We start from the raw sequence: 19,184 nt of genomic DNA on the forward strand, positions 1-19,184 counted from the left end.
GGGACAGCGCGCCACACACAGCGGAGGGACAGCGCGCCACACACAGAGGGACATCGCAACGCACACAGCGGAGGGACATTGCACCGAACACAGTGGAGGGACACGCGCCACACACAGCGGAGGGACATTGCGGCACACACAGCAGAGGGACAGTGCGCCGCACACAGCGGAGGGACATCACACCACACACAGCGGAGGGACAGCGCGCCGCACACAGCGGAGGGACAGCGCGCCACACACAGCGGAGGGACAGCGCGCCACACACAGCGGAGGGACAGCGCGCCACACACAGAGGGACATCGCAACGCACACAGCAGAGGGACATTGCACCGAACACAGTGGAGGGACACGCGCCACACACAGCGGAGGGACAGTGCGCCACACACAGCGGAGGGACATCGCATCACACACACAGCAGAGGGACATCACACCACACACAGCGGAGGGACAGCGCGCCGCACACAGCGGAGGGACAGCGCGCCGCACACAACGGAGGGACAGTGCGCCACACACAGCGGAAAGACATTGCGCCGCTTACAGCGGACGGACAACGCGCCACACAAAAAGGGACAGTGCGCCACACAAAGAGGGACATCGCGCCACACACAGCGGAGGGACATCGCGCCACACACAGCGGAGGGACAACGCGCCACACAAAGAGGGACAGCGCGCCACACATATCGGAGGGACAGCAAGCCAGACACAGTGGAGGGGCATCGCACCGCACACAACGGAGAGACATCGCGCCACACACAGCGGAGGGACATCACGCCACACACAGCGGAGGGACATCACGCCACACACAGCGGAGGGACATCGCGCCACACACAGCGGAGGGACAACGCGCCACACAAAGAGGGACAGCGCGCCACACACAGAGGGACATTGCGCCACACATATCGGAGGGACAGCGAGCCAGACACAGTGGAGGGGCATCGCACCGCACACAGCAGGGACATCGCGCCACACACAGCGGAGGGACATTGCGCCACACACAGCGGAGGGACAGCGCGCCACACACAGCGGAGGGACGGCGCGCCACACACAGCGGAGGGACGGCGCACCACACACAGCGGAGGGACATCGCACCGCACGCAGTGGAGGGACAGCGCGCCGCACACAACGGAGGGACAGTGCGCCACACACAGCGGAAAGACATTGCGCCGCTTACACTGGACGGACAACGCGCCACACAAAAAGGGACAGTGCGCCACACAAAGAGGGACATCGCGCCACACACAGCGGAGGGACATTGCGCCACACACAGCGGAGGGACAACGCGCCACACAAAGAGGGACAGCGCGCCACACATATCGGAGGGACAGCGAGCCAGACACAGTGGAGGGGCATCGCACCGCACACAACGGAGAGACATCGCGCCACACACAGCGGAGGGACAGCGCGCCACACACAGCGGAGGGACAGCGCGCCACACACAGCGGAGGGACAGCGCGCCACACACAGCGGAGGGACAGCGCGCCACACACAGAGGGACATCGCAACGCACACAGCGGAGGGACATTGCACCGAACACAGCGGAGGGATATCACACCACACACAGCGGAGGGACAGCGCGCCGCACACAGCGGAGGGACAGCGCGCCGCACACAGCGGAGGGACAGCGCGCCGCACACAGTGGAGGAACAGTGCGCCACACACAGCAGAGGGACATCACATCACACACACAGCAGAGGGACATCGCACTACACACAGCGGAGGGACAGCGCGCCGCACACAGCAGAGGGACAGCGCGCCACACACAGCGGAGGGACATCGCATCACACACACAGCAGAGGGACATCGCACTACACACAGCGGAGGGACAGCACGCCGCACACAGCGGAGGGACAGCGCGCCGCAACAAAGCTGAGGGACAGCGCGCCGCACACAGCGGAGGGACAGCGCGCCGCACACAGCGGAGGGACTGCGCGCCGCACACAGTGGAGGGACAGTGCGCCACACACAGCGGAGGGACATCACATCACACACACAGCAGAGGGACATCGCACTACACACAGCGGAGGGACAGCGCGCCGCACACAGCAGAGGGACAGCGCGCCACACACAGCGGAGGGACATCGCATCACACACACAGCAGAGGGACATCACACTACACACAGCGGAGGGACATCGCACTACACACAGTGGAGGGACAGCGCGCCGCAACAAAGCTGAGGGACAACGCGCCACACACAGCGGAGGGACAGCGCGCCACACACAGCGGAGGGACATCGCATCACACACACAGCAGAGGGACATCGCACTACACACAGCGGAGGGACAGCACGCCGCACACAGCAGAGGGACAGCGCGCCGCAACAAAGCTGAGGGACAGCGCGCCGCACACAGCGGAGGGACAGTGCGCCGCACACAGCGGAGGGACAGTGCGCCGCACACAGTGGAGGGACAGTGCGCCACACACAGCGGAGGGACATCACATCACACACACAGCAGAGGGACATCGCACTACACACAGCGGAGGGACAGCGCGCCGCACACAGCAGAGGGACAGCGCGCCACACACAGCGGAGGGACATCGCATCACACACACAGCAGAGGGACATCACACTACACACAGCGGAGGGACATCGCACTACACACAGCGGAGGGACAGCGCGCCGCAACAAAGCTGAGGGACAGCGCGCCGCACACAGCTGAGGAACAGCGCGCCGCACACAGCGGAGGGACAGCGCGCCGCACACAGCGGAGGGACAGCGCGCCGCACACAGTGGAGGGACAGTGCGCCACACACAGCGGAGGGACATCACATCACACACACAGCAGAGGGACATCGCACTACACACAGCGGGGGGACAGCGCGCTGCACACAGCAGAGGGACAGCGCGCCACACACAGCGGAGGGACATCGCATCACACACACAGCAGAGGGACATCGCACTACACACAGCGGAGGGACAGCACGCCGCACACAGCGGAGGGACAGCGCGCCGCAACAAAGCTGAGGGACAGCGCGCCGCACACAGCGGAGGGACAGCGCGCCGCACACAGCGGAGGGACAGCGCGCCGCACACAGCGGAGGGACAGCGCGCCGCACACAGTGGAGGGACAGTGCGCCACACACAGCGGAGGGACATCACATCACACACACAGCAGAGGGACATCGCACTACACACAGCGGAGGGACAGCGCGCCGCACACAGCAGAGGGACAGCGCGCCACACACAGCGGAGGGACATCGCATCACACACACAGCAGAGGGACATCACACTACACACAGCGGAGGGACATCGCACTACACACAGCGGAGGGACAGCGCGCCGCAACAAAGCTGAGGGACAGCGCGCCGCACACAGCGGAGGGACAGCGCGCCACACACAGCGGAGGGACATCGCATCACACACACAGCAGAGGGACATCGCACTACACACAGCGGAGGGACAGCACGCCGCACACAGCGGAGGGACAGCGCGCCGCAACAAAGCTGAGGGACAGCGCGCCGCACACAGCGGAGGGACAGCGCGCCGCACACAGTGGAGGGACAGTGCGCCACACACAGCGGAGGGACATCACATCACACACACAGCAGAGGGACATCGCACTACACACAGCGGAGGGACAGCGCGCCGCACACAGCAGAGGGACAGCGCGCCACACACAGCAGAGGGACATCGCATCACACACACAGCAGAGGGACATCACACTACACACAGCGGAGGGACATCGCACTACACACAGCGGAGGGACAGCGCGCCGCAACAAAGCTGAGGGACAGCGCGCCACACACAGCAGAGGGACAGCGCGCCGCACACAGCGGAGGGACAGCGCGCCGCACACAGCGGAGGGACATCACATCACACACACAGCGGAGGGACAGCGCGCCGCACACAGCAGAGGGACAGCGCGCCACACACAGCGGAGGGACATCGCATCACACACACAGCGGAGGGACAGCGCGCCGCACACAGCAGAGGGACAGCGCGCCACACACAGCGGAGGGACATCGCATCACACACACAGCAGAGGGACATCGCACTACACACAGCGGAGGGACAGCACGCCGCACACAGCGGAGGGACAGCGCGCCGCAACAAAGCTGAGGGACAGCGCGCCGCACACAGCGGAGGGACAGCGCGCCGCACACAGCGGAGGGACAGCGCGCCGCACACAGCGGAGGGACAGCGCGCCGCACACAGTGGAGGGACAGTGCGCCACACACAGCGGAGGGACATCACATCACACACACAGCAGAGGGACATCGCACTACACACAGCGGAGGGACAGCGCTGCACACAGCAGAGGGACAGCGCGCCACACACAGCGGAGGGACATCGCATCACACACACAGCAGAGGGACATCGCACTACACACAACGGAGGGACAGCACGCCGCACACAACGGAGGGACAGCGCGCCGCACACAAAGCTGAGGGACAGCGCGCCGCACACAGCGGAGGGACAGCGCGCCGCACACAGTGGAGGGACAGTGCCCCACACACAGCGGAGGGACATCACATCACACACACAGCAGAGGGACATCGCACTACACACAGCGGAGGGACAGCGCGCCGCACACCGCAGAGGGACAGCGCGCCACACACAGCGGAGGGACATCGCATCACACACACAGCAGAGGGACATCGCACTACACACAGCGGAGGGACAGCACGCCGCACACAGCGGAGGGACAGCGCGCCGCAACAAAGCTGAGGGACAGCGCGCCGAACACAGCGGAGGGACAGCGCGCCGCACACAGCGGAGGGACAGCGCGCCGCACACAGTGGAGGGACAGTGCGCCACACACAGCGGAGGGACATCACATCACACACACAGCAGAGGGACATCGCACTACACACAGCGGAGGGACAGCGCGCTGCACACAGCAGAGGGACAGCGCGCCACAACAAAGCGGAGGGACAGCGTGCCGCACACAGCGGAGGGACAGTGCCCCACACACAGCGGAGGGACATCACATCACACACACAGCAGAGGGACATCGCACTACACACAGCGGAGGGACAGCGCGCCGCACACAGCAGAGGGACAGCGCGCCACACACAGCGGAGGGACATCGCATCACACACACAGCAGAGGGACATCGCACTACACACAGCGGAGGGACAGCACGCCGCACACAGCGGAGGGACAGCGCGCCGCAACAAAGCTGAGGGACAGCGCGCCGCACACAGCGGAGGGACAGCGCACCGCACACAGCGGAGGGACAGCGCGCCGCACACAGCGGAGGGACAGCGCGCCGCAACAAAGCTGAGGGACAGCGCGCCGCACACAGCGGAGGGACAGTGCCCCACATACAGCGGAGGGACATCGCGCTGCACACAGCGGACGGACAACGCGCCACACAAAAAAGGGACAGCGCGCCACACAAAGAGGGACATCGCACCACACACAGCGGAGGGACAGCGCGCCGCACATAACGGAGGGACACGCGCCACACACAGTGGAGGGACACGCGCCACACACAGCGGAGGGACACGCGCCACACACAGCGGAGGGACACGCGCCACACACAGCGGAGGGACAGCGCGCCACACACAGCAGAGGGGCATCGCACCACACACAGCAGAGGGACAGCACGCCACACACAGCGGAGGGACATCGCACCACACACAGTGGAGGGACAGCGCACCACACACAGCGGAAGAACAGAGCACCACAAACAGCGGAGGGACAGCGCACCACACATAGCGGAGGGACAGCGCACCACACACAGCAGAGGTACATCGCACCACACACAGCGGAGGGAGAGCACACCACATAGAGCAGAGGCACAGCACACCACACAGTGAAAGGACAGTGCACCACACACAGCGGAGGGACAGCGTGCCACACATAGAGGAGGGACAGTGCACCATACACAGCAGAGGGACAGCGCGCCACACACAGCGGAGGGACAGCGCGCCACACACAGCCGAAGGACAGCGCACATATTGGAGGGACAGTGTGCCTCAAACAGCGGAGGGACAGCGCATCACACATATCGGGGGGACAGGGCGCTACACACAGCAGAGGGACATCGCGCCGCATATATTGAAGGTAGAGCGTCCCACGCATAGCGGAGTCGCAGCGTGCCGCACACAGTGGAGGGATAGAGTACCGCACACAGGGGAGGGACAGCGTGCCGCATACAGCGGAGGGACAGCACAATATTGTAATAGACACCATTACTCCAATGATCTCCACTAGGTTCTGAGTCCTGTGCTAAGTTATTGCCCTCCTGCATTCTGAACACAGGAGGCCGCTCACTTGGCATTGGCACCATTCATCTTCATAATGAATGCAAACCACCCTCTGATTGGACAAGGTGGAGAAGCATGGCAGTGATGTCACAATCTCCACTTCATCCAGAGAATTCTTTGCATTCATTTAGAAATCGCCATGCCGAGCGGGTGACCTCCTGTGTTCAGTAAGCAGCAGGGTAGCTGTCAGTACTGAAATCCTTGCTTTGCACAGAACTTGTCCAACAAAGTTACACTTTAAAATATGAACTGTGCTTAGCTTAGTGAAATGTAAAAAGTCTTCGGAAAATCTGCATCTGGTGTGAGCAAAACCTATTATGATTGATTTTGTGATGATAATCACATTTACCTGTGCTGGAGAATCCATCGGGGGGGGGGGGGGGGGGTGAAGGAACCCTGAACCTGACCATAGGACTCATTCAGCCAAGAACAATTAAGATTAGATGATGTACAATAAAAGTCATGAGACATTTAAACAGTTTCCTAGCATTTTATATAAAGCAGAGGTCTCGGTTGCATACATTTGCAAATATATGAGCTCACCAAATCAGAACACCGTGGTGTCCATTCTAACCTCTGAGAATTCTGGCATTGACTTATCTAGCAAACTTACCTCCCGTTTCCCAATTTTGCACCAAACTCAGCAAAAGGCCCCTTTCACTCTTGTGTGACCTGAAAGACGCGCAATTTTGCCGCGACTTTGACGCAACTTGAAGCAATGCCTGTGTAATCTTGAGTAGTGATCGCATATCGGTGTCGGCCAATATCTGCCAATATTTTTGGACAATTAATTTTTTTTTTTTGCAGGTACTGTTGTGGAGGGATCTGGGGGTCTAATAGACCCCAAAACCCTCCTCTTCACTTAAAAGCATTCAAAACGCCAAGTTTGGCTGTTTTGATTGCTGTCATTTTTTTAATCTAGCGCTGAGTACCCGGAAGTGATGTCATGACATCACTTCCGGGTTTTTACATGGAGACCCGATCAGAGCCGAATGCAGCTTTGATTGGGTCTGGTGGCCGTGCAGGCTGGTTGCCTGGGTTTCCCAGTGGGATGGGAGACCCGGGTGAGCCGCGGAAGGCAGCAGGAGGGTGCGGGGAACGTCCCCTCCTGCCCCTTGTAATGACAGCCGAGCGGCTTCTCAGCCGCATCGGTTGTCATTACAAGACAGCCGACTATGGACGCCGGTACCGGGGTGGTGCCTCTAGCTGCAGGCATCACTCCGGTACATCACTTTCCGAAATAGCGGCAATATATCAGCAATATCGGTAACCTCAGGGGCCGATTCCGACATATCGGGGAAAATGCATATCGGCCCTCGATATATCGGTGTTGTCGATAATCGGTCGATCCCTAACCTATGGACCTCAAGTCGCCTCAAAGTCAGGCCAAAGTAGTGCAGGGACTACTTTGAAGTCGCACAGATATGAACTCATTGGGAATCATGGGGTACGACTTTGCAGTCCCAAGTCGCACAAGTGTAAAAGGGTCCAAAAGAGAAAATTATGAAAATCCAAGTCTATATTTAGCTAGTAAGGTGCATTTGGTCTTACTAGCCTGGAAGTGGGGACTAACACGCCCCATCTCTAAAGCTTTAATAAAACCAGAATTCTCAGATGCTTACATTTGCAAATATATGTGGAAGCCACACGCCACGCCAAGGCGCCTCTGTATTGTGTGGTCCTACTCTTATATAGAAAATCATTGCATGAGAAATATAAAGCAATTATTTATTTGAGAATTACAAGCTTACCTGGGGATTGTCATCTATTAATTATAGTTGTTCAGAAATACAGACTTTGTATAACCCCCTAAATTGGTGCCTTAGGAGCTGGAAGGTTTACATTGGGTGCCGAATGTCCTGATTGAATGTATTTAACCACTTCTGGACCGGAAGGATTTGCCCCCTTAATGACCAGGCCATTTTTTGCGTTTCGGCACTGCGTTACTTTAACGGAAAATTGCGCAGTCACGCAACACTGTACCCAAATAAAATTGATGTCCTTTTTTTTCCCCACAAACAGAGCTTTCTTTTGGTGGTATTTGATCACCTGTGCGATTTTTATTTTTTGCGCTATAAACAAAAAAAGAGCGACAATTCTGAAAAAAAAAAACAAAAAACAATATTTTTCACATTTTGCTATATAACATTCCCAAAAAAAATAAAAATTTTATAAATAAAAAAAATTTTCATCCTTTTAGGCCAATTTATATTCTGCTACATATCTATGATAAAAAAAAAAATTGCAATAAGCGTATTTTGATTGGTTTGCACAAAAGTTATCATCTACAAACTAGAGGAAAGATTTATGTCATTTTTCTTTTTCTTTTACTAGTAATGGCGGCGATCTGCGATTTTTAGCGGGACTGCGACATTGCGCCGGCGGCGTGCGCTCGCCCCCCAGCACCACGCGAGCGACTGACGCAGGGCTACGTCGGTTCACGCAGGAGAGCCAGCCTGCTGCAGTATATCTGTGGCGGGCGGTCTTAAATGTGTTAAACCTAGTTAGTAGATGCGATAACTTTTGCGCAAACCAATCAAAATACGCTTATTGTGATTTTTTTTTAACCAAAAATATGTAGCAGAAAACAAATTGGCCTAAAATGTTAAAAAATTTAGATTTTAAATTTTTTTTTGGGAATGTCCTGTAGCAGAAAGTGAAAAATATTGTTTTTTTTTTTCAAAATTGTCGCTCTTTTTTTTGTTTATAACGCAACAAATAAAAAAATCGCAGAGATGATCAAATACCACCAAAAGAAATCTCTATTTGTGGGGAAAAAAAGGACGTTTAGGTACAGCGTCACACGACCGCGCAATTGTCCAGTAAAGTAACGCAGTGCCGAATCGCAAAATAGGGCCTGGTCATTAAAAGAGCAAATCCTTCTGGTCCATAAGTGGTTAATCCCCCCATCCCCCCACCCCACAACAAATACTCACCTGTCTGCTCTCCTGGGAGATTCACGTTATCCTGCAAAGCTACTGCTGACATCTCTCCTGGCTGGCCCTTTACTTCTTTTGTGCATAGGCAGAGAAATCCCAGACATTCTTATGGAGGGGCTGTTTATTGATTCAGCAAATAACAGACAGATGGTATAGCTACAAAAGGAGACAAAAGTAAATTGTTCATAGGTTAGACTGCACAATCACAATAAATAAAACAATTTGATCAAGATATTTTTTGAATCTACTGCATTAAAGGCCACTAGATGGAGCCGACGACCATAGGAAATACACATATTAGACACAATACGGTAGTTATTCATGATGACTGTGTGAATGCATTAGTCATTCACACGCAATTTTTTTTTCTTGTTATAAATAGACCCTAAGGCTCGGTTGAGTCCCGGTTCACACTACGTCGCTCCGACTTCGGGAGCGACATGTGAAGTCGCGTGCAGCACGACTTCGGCGCGACTTGCACGGACTTCATAAAATTAATGTCTATGCAAGTCGCTCCCGAAGTAGTACAGGACCCTTTTTCTAAGTCGGAGTGACTTGTGTCGCTCCTATTAGAACGGGTCCTGTAGTACTCAATGGACCGCGACGGGGCGCGACTTGCCAGGCTGACCAAGTCGCCTGACAAGTCGTATTAGTGTGAACCGGCACTTAGGAGTAATGTCAGTATACCTGGTGTCTAATTTCTGACCATCCACTAGGAACACTACAACTTCTGCGCCCAGGATCCCCGACTCGGAGCCATCATCCTGTCTGCAAAACTGGAGCAGAAAGCGGAGAGGCTGCGACTAATACTGAGGTAAGTGGTGCAGAATATGAAATGTCTTAAAGTGTCATTGTGCCTATCTCCGATATTTCAGTCATGTCGGATCCTAGTGTCCTGAATCATCCTCTAGCTCAATAAAATTCAATTTTTAATATGTTATTTGTTTAACATTTGGGTACCGAGATAGTCCATTGTTTCTCTACTGGGGTTGCAGCAGGGGTTGTCCCTAGTTTCTCTCCACTTACCATGATCAGGATGATGGTACCCCCATTTTTTATAAACTATCTGTATAGATAGAGGTTCACACTTCATTCTAGCTCACGAATCGGCAATTTAAAAAAAAAAACTGTCAATTTTTAACGCATTAGACAACTGGCATGGCAGCGAACAATATTGTGCCGTTGCTGTGTAGTTTATTTCCGTTATTGCAGTTATAGTTGTATTGCTAATGGGAAAGGTAAACTCATGACTAGGGTAGTTCAGATCCCACCTGTTTATCCATATTACCTAGATCAGTACCCAACACACCACCCCCCTTACCTTCAAATGTCAACAATAAAGCCCCGTACACACGTACCGATCGTCGGCCGAACGATCGGCCGTCTTTTGTCCAGGGCTGTCTTGTCTGTTGAAAACTGCAAAAAACTGCACACGAATTTTGTCGGCCAACAACAGACGACTGCAGAAGTGATGTCATGTGATAGTTAACTTTCCTTGTCTTTTTTCTTTTCTGAGCATGCCCAGTCTTGCAAATCTGTTGTCTGTCGGCCGAATTCTATACTGACCGGCGAACAATCGGCCGTTCTGGTGTCGGCATACAAAAATTTTAATGTTTGCACGACAGATTCTGTTCGGCCGAAAGTGCGCTGTCGGCTGTCGGAAGCATCATATTAACAAGCCGAAAATCGGCCGATCGTTCGGCGGCCGAACATTTTCTGCCGACAATCGGTACGTGTGTACGGGCCTTAACTCAGCATTGAGGTTAAATAGCCGGTTCAGTTTTTTATTAAAGAAAACCATAAATAACAGAAGAAAAAAAAACAGTCAAACCAATCCAGATCAAAGAATGGTTGCAGATCCTTTGACAATACCATCTCCCTCAACTTTGGAGTCTGTGGTACCATTTAAGCGGTTGTAAACCTAAAAAATAAAAAAAACCCTGCAAGACAAAGGCATAATGAGCTAGTATGCATCGCATACTAGCTCATTATGAATTACTTACCTTAGAAGCCCCGACACGGACCCCCGGACACCGCTGTGGGAGCTGACATGATCCCTCGGCGTCTCTTCCAGGTTCGGCGGCTCCGGAGCTGTGATGATGTCACTCCCGCGCATGCGCACGGGAGTCATTTTCCGGCAAGCTCCCGGCAAGGAAAGCTGAAGGTCCGCCGGACCTTCAGAGCGCATGCGCCACTCGCGTGAGCGGCTGCATGCAGTGCAAACATCTCCTAAACCATGCCGGTTTAGGAGATATTAATTGTACCTACAAGTAAGCCTTATTATAGGTTTACCTGTAGTTAAAAGTGGAAAAAAGCGGTATACTACCGCTTTAAGTGCAAAACACCACCTCGAGGACTAAACTAACTGACCACAGACCCCTACCACGTTATACTACCCGGTCGGTCTAGACTGAACCAGACCAACCATAGGACTCCTACCTGAGATAGGTCCCATCATTTGACACCATGTTTTGGACCCTCGCCAAGGACCCCAACCACCAACGTCCAACCTTAGCAAACCGACAGAAAACATCATCACCAGGGCAGGCGGGTTTCGCTTATGATCTCCAGTCTGCAAGTGAAGCTCCTTCACGCCTCCCCTCCAACTACTCTCTCTCCTGCTCCTCCCCATCCCCTCATCTGCTCTGCCAATTAGGTAAGAGTCCTGATCTCTTATATCCCAACAACTAATTTAACCCCCTACTGCCTGGTTTTCCTTCCACCCTGTCATGTATGCCCTATGCTTATTTCCTTCAAGCTCCGGGCATTTCTTTAATATTAAAGCGAAGTTGCACCCTGAAAAAATTTTTCTAGATAAAAATGTTCACGTGACAGTCAGGGCTAGTGCATTTCAGGAATGATAAGCCTCTGAATTGTCCCCGGGTTCACTTACCTTTAAGAAGAAATACTTACCTTGAAAATGTCTTGTCCAGTGCTGCCATTTCAGGTGTGGGCAGCTGAAGCCGGAGCATCCTCTTCGGTGACATCGGAGTCCCAGAATGCCCTGCATCGGCCCTGCTCGTCACTTCCGGTGCAGGCGCGTCATCCCTGCACAACTTCTGGGCATGCCCAGAAGCTGTTCAGCAGGGAATGACGCTCCTGCAATGGAAGTGACGAGCAGGGCCGGTGCAGGCGCATTGACTCCTGGGATAGATGGCATTGATCTCCCAGGAGTCAATGCAAGGTGGAAGTGACGGCGTGGGCCGCAGCTGCAGAGGGAGGAAGAGGAAGGAAGGTAAGTATATTTTCTTTAAAAACAAGGTAAGTGAATGAAAAAACAAATTTGAATTATCCAATTATTTTTCAGGTAAGTTAAAGCAAGCGGGCCGTAAAAAGTTCATTTTGAGGGTGGAACTCTGCTTTAAGGCACAATTGTCACAGCAATTCTTGCACTCCACCAGCCCTTGCCTTTGTGCAAGCGCCGTTGACCTGGTAGTAAACATGTGCAATTCGTTACCAATCAAAATGCAGATTAACTTTTTCTGACTCAGAATCAGATTAATCTCAATCCGAATCACAAATTTCAACAAATCTGAGATTTGTTTCATTTGGATGACTCAATGTAATATTTTTGGGCCTTTTGTCAATGTTTGAAGCGTCTGAAACAAAACGACATAACGAATGATCCACACTATAAGTGAATAAATCAAGGAAAATCAATGATTTGCTAATTTTTTTTATTTTGCTGGAAATGTGAAAGCAATTCTGTGTAACCCTTTCCACTATAAGGGCACCGCCATCCCAGAAACCTCGCCATTGTAAGGGCACCATCATCACCACAGCCCTCATCGCTTTCTAGACATTGCGTCGCGGCAGCCCTTGTTGCTATGTGCCAGCTGTGGCTGCTGTATTTGACGTTGACGTGTGCACGTCGTCGCCCTCCATCCATCACTGCAAGGGTGCAGCTGCCTGGGCTGCTGTCGATTATCGGGTGCACGTCGCCCTCCAAGCACCATTCACCACTGCGAGGGAGCAGCTGTCTGGGCTGCTCTCGTTGTTGTGTGCACATCGTCCTCCAAGCAGCATTCATCACAGTGAGCGCGTAGCTGCCTGGGCTGCTGTTGATGACGTGTACACGTCGCCATCCAAGCAGCGTTCATCACTGTGAGGGCAGAGCTGCCCGGGCTGCTGTCGTTGTCGTGTGCACGTCGCCGCCGATGCAGCGTTCGCCACTGCGAGGGTGCAGCTCTCCAGGCTGCTGTCGTTGTCAAGTGCATGACGCCCTCCAAGCAGCTTTTGTCACTTCGAGGGCGCAGCTGCCTGGGCTGCTGACGTTGTTGTGTGCACGTCTTCCTCCAAGCAGCATTCATCACAGCGAGCGTGCAGCTGCTGGGCTGCTGTTGATGACGTGTACACATCACCATCCAAGCAGCATTCGTCACTGCGAGGGCACAGCTGCCCGGGCTGCTCTCATTGTCGTGTGCACGTCGCCCTCCAAGCAAGGTTCGTCACTGCGAGGGAGCCACTGCCTGGGCCGCTCTCATTGTCGTGTGCACATCGCCCTCCAAGCAAGGTTCGTCACTGCGAGGGAGCCGCTGCCCGGGCCGCTCTCATTGTCGTGTGCACGTCGCCCTCCAAGCAAGGTTCGTCACTGCGAGGGAGCCGCTGCCCGGGCCGCTCTCATTGTCGTGTGCACGTCGCCCTCCAAGCAAAGTTCGTCACTGCGAGGGAACCGCTGTCCGGGCCGCTCTCATTGTCGTGTGCACATCGCCCTCCAAGTAATGTTCGTCACTGCGAGGGAGCCGCTGCCCGGGCCGCTCTCATTGTCGTGTGCACGTCGCCCTCCAAGCAAGGTTCGTCACTGCGAGGGAGCCGCTGCCCGGGCCGCTTTCATTGTCGTGTGCACGTCGCCCTCCAAGCAAGGTTCGTCACTGCGAGGGAGCCGCTGCCCGGGCCGCTCTCATTGTCGTGTGCACGTCGCCCTCCAAGCAAGGTTCGTCACTGCGAGGGAGCCGCTGCCCGGGCCGCTCTCATTGTCGTGTGCACGTCGCCCTCCAAGCAAAGTTCGTCACTGCGAGGGAACCGCTGTCCGGGCCGCTCTCATTGTCGTGTGCACATCGCCCTCCAAGCAAGGTTCGTCACTGCGAGGGAGCCGCTGCCCGGGCCGCTCTCATTGTCGTGTGCACGTCGCCCTCCAAGCAAGGTTCGTCACTGCGAGGGAGCCGCTGCCCGGGCCGCTCTCATTGTCGTGTGCACGTCGCCCTCCAAGCAAGGTTCGTCACTGCGAGGGAGCCGCTGCCCGGGCCGCTCTCATTGTCGTGTGCACGTCGCCCTCCAAGCAAGGTTCGTCACTGCGAGGGAGCCGCTGTCCTGGCCGCTCTCATTGTCGTGTGCACGTCGCCCTCCAAGCAAGGTTCGTCACTGCGAGGGAGCCGCTGTCCGGGCCGCTCTCATTGTCGTGTGCACATCGCCCTCCAAGCAAGGTTCATCACTGCGAGGGCACAGAGAAGTTCAGGACTGGAGAACACAGGATAGGTAAGCTTGGAGCAGGGGGGGGGGGGGGTTGTAAGCAGCTGCTGAATATTTTTAATGCAGTGCCATTTTAAAACTTAGACTGGCTCAATTCTATTTCTTACAATCCGATGCCATAACCATCGAATCCAGACTTGGATAGGTATTTGTATGGGAAAATGGATTTCTATTTTAAAAATGGGAAATCCCATACATTTTACCAGGACACCAGAAGGTTCAGGACTAATGGAAAAGTAACTGCGTATGAAATTGTATATACCTTCCATCCTAGAGAAAAAAAGAAAAAAGAGAGATAAGTATTACATACTGGGCTCAATTCATGAAGTGTTTTTTTTTTCCTCCAAATTGGCATATGGGTATGAAATCAAATGTCTGGGACCAAGGAATATATGTTCTTTTGCTGTTTCAGGGTTTTGATCTCACTAATCAGTCACCAGTTTTGATAAAAATGCCTGCAGAGGAACATAATGCATTCTCTGCATTAAGGTAAAAAACCTTCAGAGTGCAGCAGCCCTCTGGATGATGGCTACTGAGACATTGGCACCCACACAGCTCCAAGGGCTGCATGGATACCAACAGCTCTACAGCAGCAAGAGTTGCTGGGGTGCCAGCGCTGCATAGCATAGATATTAGGAACAGATGATCACCCCGGCATGCAAGCACTTTCTGTGTAGGGGGCGATCATTTGTTCCTAGTGGCAGGTAAATGTTACATGTATGATGACATCTAAACAATCATGGACAGCTGGGGCTGCTGTCTACCTGGCATTGCTTTGCACAGACTCGGTAGCTGCAACAATCTACAACCTCCCATGAATTCAACTGCTGGAATGTGCTAGATTCTTTTAACAGCTGGCACATAAATGCCATGTAAATTAGCCCAACAATCAATTCATTTATCACTAATCATCATAACATTAGAAACGGAGACAACATTTTTAGAGAAATACAACTCTCAAAGTTTGTGCCAGCTAAACATATAACCAAATAACAATAATTATATTAATTCAAATTGTCACAACAATCCTCTCCTAAATCATCTCCAATATTTACATTCCTGCATCTACGGTTTGATTTTACAATGTTTCTGTTGTCAACTGTAATTCTATCCGAAAGCTTTACAGTAGAATTGAAATGCTTCTCTTACCTTGCTTCTACGTCGACTGCAACCTCACGCCTATGATTGCTCTGTTATACCAAAGCCAACCACCAATCACAGAACAGAACGTGTCACATCAACTGATAATTGCGCAATCTGGGGTGTGGATTTCCAACGGTTCTCGAATCTTCTGAATGTCTCCGGTAACATCCCTGAAGGTGTTGGAGGAAGGGGGAAGGAGTGTCCTTATACTAAATCCACCCAACAATGACAGTACAAATTGTATCACATGAATTGCTAATTGCATGTGTTGGAGTGAGGGGGGTCTTCATACTAAACCCATCCCCCGATGACAGTACAGAGTGTGTCACATGAATTGCTTATTGCATAACTGGAGGGGCTGGGGGGGTCCAAGGGATCCCAAATCTTCTCAGAGCACCTGTCCGGCAACCACCCAGAAAGTGTTGGAGGGAGAAGTGTCTTTAAACTAACCCCCCCCCCAATGACAGTGCAGAATGTGTCACATGGACTGCTAATTGCTTAATCGGAGGAGGGGGGGGGGGGGTCCAAGGTTTCTTGAATCTTCTCTGGGCACCTGTCCAGTACCCACCCAGAAAGTATTAGAGGAAGGAGAGAGGAGTGTCTAAACCCACCAATGACAGTACAAATTGTATCATGTGAATTGCTAATTGCATAATCAGAGGGGGGGGGGGAGGGGGTTTCCAATTCTCAATCTTCTCTGGGCACCTGTCCAGTAACCGCCTTGAAGGTGTGGGAGGGAGAAGAGTCTTTTTCGTTTTCTCCGAAATGTAAAACAGTGGTTTCATTTCTTCATTGTTTCGCCTTGTGTGTGCGTGTTTTTTTTTTTTTTACCGTGCAGACCTTCTATTCGTTTAAAGTCGTCAATCAAGAAAAATTCTTATGTGCTGCCAAGCATAGATGAAAAACAAAAAAACAATGAGCTATAACCGTAGCTGGTGCCAACACCTCAAATGTGCCCCCACACCAAAAAGTTATAAGTGAAAAAATAGTGTAACGTTGCTACCATCCACACATAAATTCTAATAGACATCAATAAATTACTCACTTCTTAATAGTCCATTGACTCAATAGTGTAAGTCATCCATATATAATTAAATACCATCCCGTATATGATTAAAAGATAATACAAAAGCAAACAAAAATTTAAAAGTGTGAAATCTCTAAAATGTTAAAGTCGTTTTTTACCTAATTTGACACTATTGCTTAAAAAAATAAATAAAAAAATAAACCTAAAAAGAAAAATAACTAAAACCCAATAAGGGAATGCAACTCTGATTAAATAATTTACACTTTTTGATGTATTGTGATAATCAGGGGTTAACTGGGGCACAGGACACCATAGGTTTGTCACAAAAAGAAAGGGGGAGACTTACAAAAAGTGGAGAGTGCAAAATCTGGTGCAGCTGTGCATGGTAGCCAATCAGCTTCTAAGGGTCCTTTCACATGGGCTTTCCACCCGACAGAGTCTGTTTTGCTCAGTGGGGATCGATCCGCTGATCCCCGCTGAGCAGGTGGAAAAGCTTCGGCCGACGACCGATCTGCCGACTGTAGGCTTGTTAGTATGATGCTTCCGACAGCCGACAGCGCACTCTCGGCCGAACAGAATCTGTCGTGCAAGCATTAAAATTTTTGTATGCCGACACCAGAACGGCCGATTGTTCGCCAGTCAGTACAGATTTCGGCCGACAGACAGCAGATTTGCAAGACTGGGCATGCTCAGAAAAGAAAAAAGACAAGGAAAGTTAACCATCACATGACATCACTTCTGCAGTCGGCTGTTGTTGGCCGACAAAATTAGTGTGCAGTCTTTTGCACTTTTCAACAGACACGACAGCCCTGGACAAAAGACGGCCGATCGTTCGGCCGACGATCGATAAGTGTGTACGAGGCATAAGTGTCCATCTGGAGTGGAGAATGTTTTTTTCCCTTGTAGCCTTCGTTAGGCGTATTTGGGAATATCCTTTTGTAAAGTCCAAAGTGGTAATCTTTCAGTGAGCTAATACTGTGTACTAAAGACATGAGATGGCTGGTAAATTTAGAAAATTTCTAACGTTTTAGAAAGTCACTGCAGAATCACAGGGTTTAATTTGGTTTGGAAACCAATATTATGAGGCTTAAAGTGGTTCTAAAGGCTCAAGGTTTTCTTCTCTGCAGCAGCCCCCCAATACTTACTTCAGCCCCATCGTGATTTAGCAATGTGCACGAGAGCTTTGACTCTCCAGGGACTCTCTCTCTTCATTGGCTGAGACAGCTCCCGCTGCTGTCACTCACTATCAGTGAGCCAATGAGGAAAGAGAGGGGTCAGGGTCAAGCAGCGGTTCAATGTGTAAATCGCAACGCAGAGCAGCAGCTCAGGAGTGAGCCTACTTGGGTGCCCCAGCTGTTTGCTCTGGAGGCACTCGGCAAGAGGGAGGGGCCAGGGGAACCTGAGAAGAGGAGAATCCAAGATGCACAGAATATGTAAGTATAACATGCATGTTATTTTAAAACAAATTTGCCCTTTAATATCACTTTAACAATTCACTCTGCAATTCCTCTAATAACTCCCAAAACCAATATTTTCTTTACTTCATCTGCATCTACCTTTCAGGCTTCAGGGTTGAAATAAGGCCTAACACATACCCTTACACTGGGCTCAGGGATATTATCATGCTCTATGCCATTAGTGGCTTTAAATAAGTCTGAAAAAAAAGTGCTTGTTTTTCGCTGAAAACAAACTAAAATCATTATCGGCAGATATAAACACAGCTAATTTTACAAAATTCTTACTAAAGTCTTACTAAATCTAAAAGCTTAATCTGTATTGCGTTAATAAATGACAAATATTTGTACATTTTAAATTGCACCTTTTTGTGAAATGCTGAAAATCGAACATTACTAAATCTGCAAATGTCTCTAAAAATCGAAAGGTTTTCATTTTTTTACTAATAGCTTTCAGAGTTTGTAAAAGACTGCTTGCATGGGGATGCATGGAGCACCTGTGCATCCCTGTGCAGCTAAACAGGGCCTCACTGTAGTATGACCCACATGAACAAGGCCTTTTGTCGGCATATATGTGGTTAAAACAGGCAGTGAGGATGCATCACATCAATTCTTGACTGCCTTCAGTAGCCTCTGGAGCGTGATCCGAATGCAGATCCCGCTGCAGAGGCAAGAGAGATTTAGACACATGTCTAAATCTACCCTTACTGTTTTTTTATATTTCGTTTTTTACATATTTTTTTTCTTTTATTTTGGCCTTTTTGGGGGCTTTGGAGTAACATCAGGTGTCTGTCTTTTTTGAGACAGAAAAAGAAAGTGAAGACAGTCCATTTCTCTGCAGCTTCATTTGCACTGCAGATGAATAAATATGATTATGTATAGAGATTCCTATTCATTCACAAACTGAGGCATATGGCACTTTTCCACTGTAAGTACCG

At 51.9% G+C, this 19,184-nt stretch overlaps 1 protein-coding gene across 1 annotated transcript in view; it reads left to right on the forward strand.

The window, feature by feature from the left end:
* Window positions 1–19,184, forward strand: part of LOC309563050 (rap1 GTPase-activating protein 1-like) — a 183,085-nt gene that overhangs the window by 36,368 nt on the left and 127,533 nt on the right. Inside the window, exon 7 of the mRNA XM_082267332.1 lies at window positions 9,870–9,967. Within this exon, the coding sequence (XP_082123458.1) occupies window positions 9,870–9,967 (98 nt within the window). The remainder of the gene's footprint in view (window positions 1–9,869; window positions 9,968–19,184) is intronic.

This window comes from Pelophylax lessonae, assembly GCF_965119305.1.
Source record: "Pelophylax lessonae genome assembly, chromosome: 9".
NCBI classification, from domain to species: domain Eukaryota; kingdom Metazoa; phylum Chordata; class Amphibia; order Anura; family Ranidae; genus Pelophylax; species Pelophylax lessonae.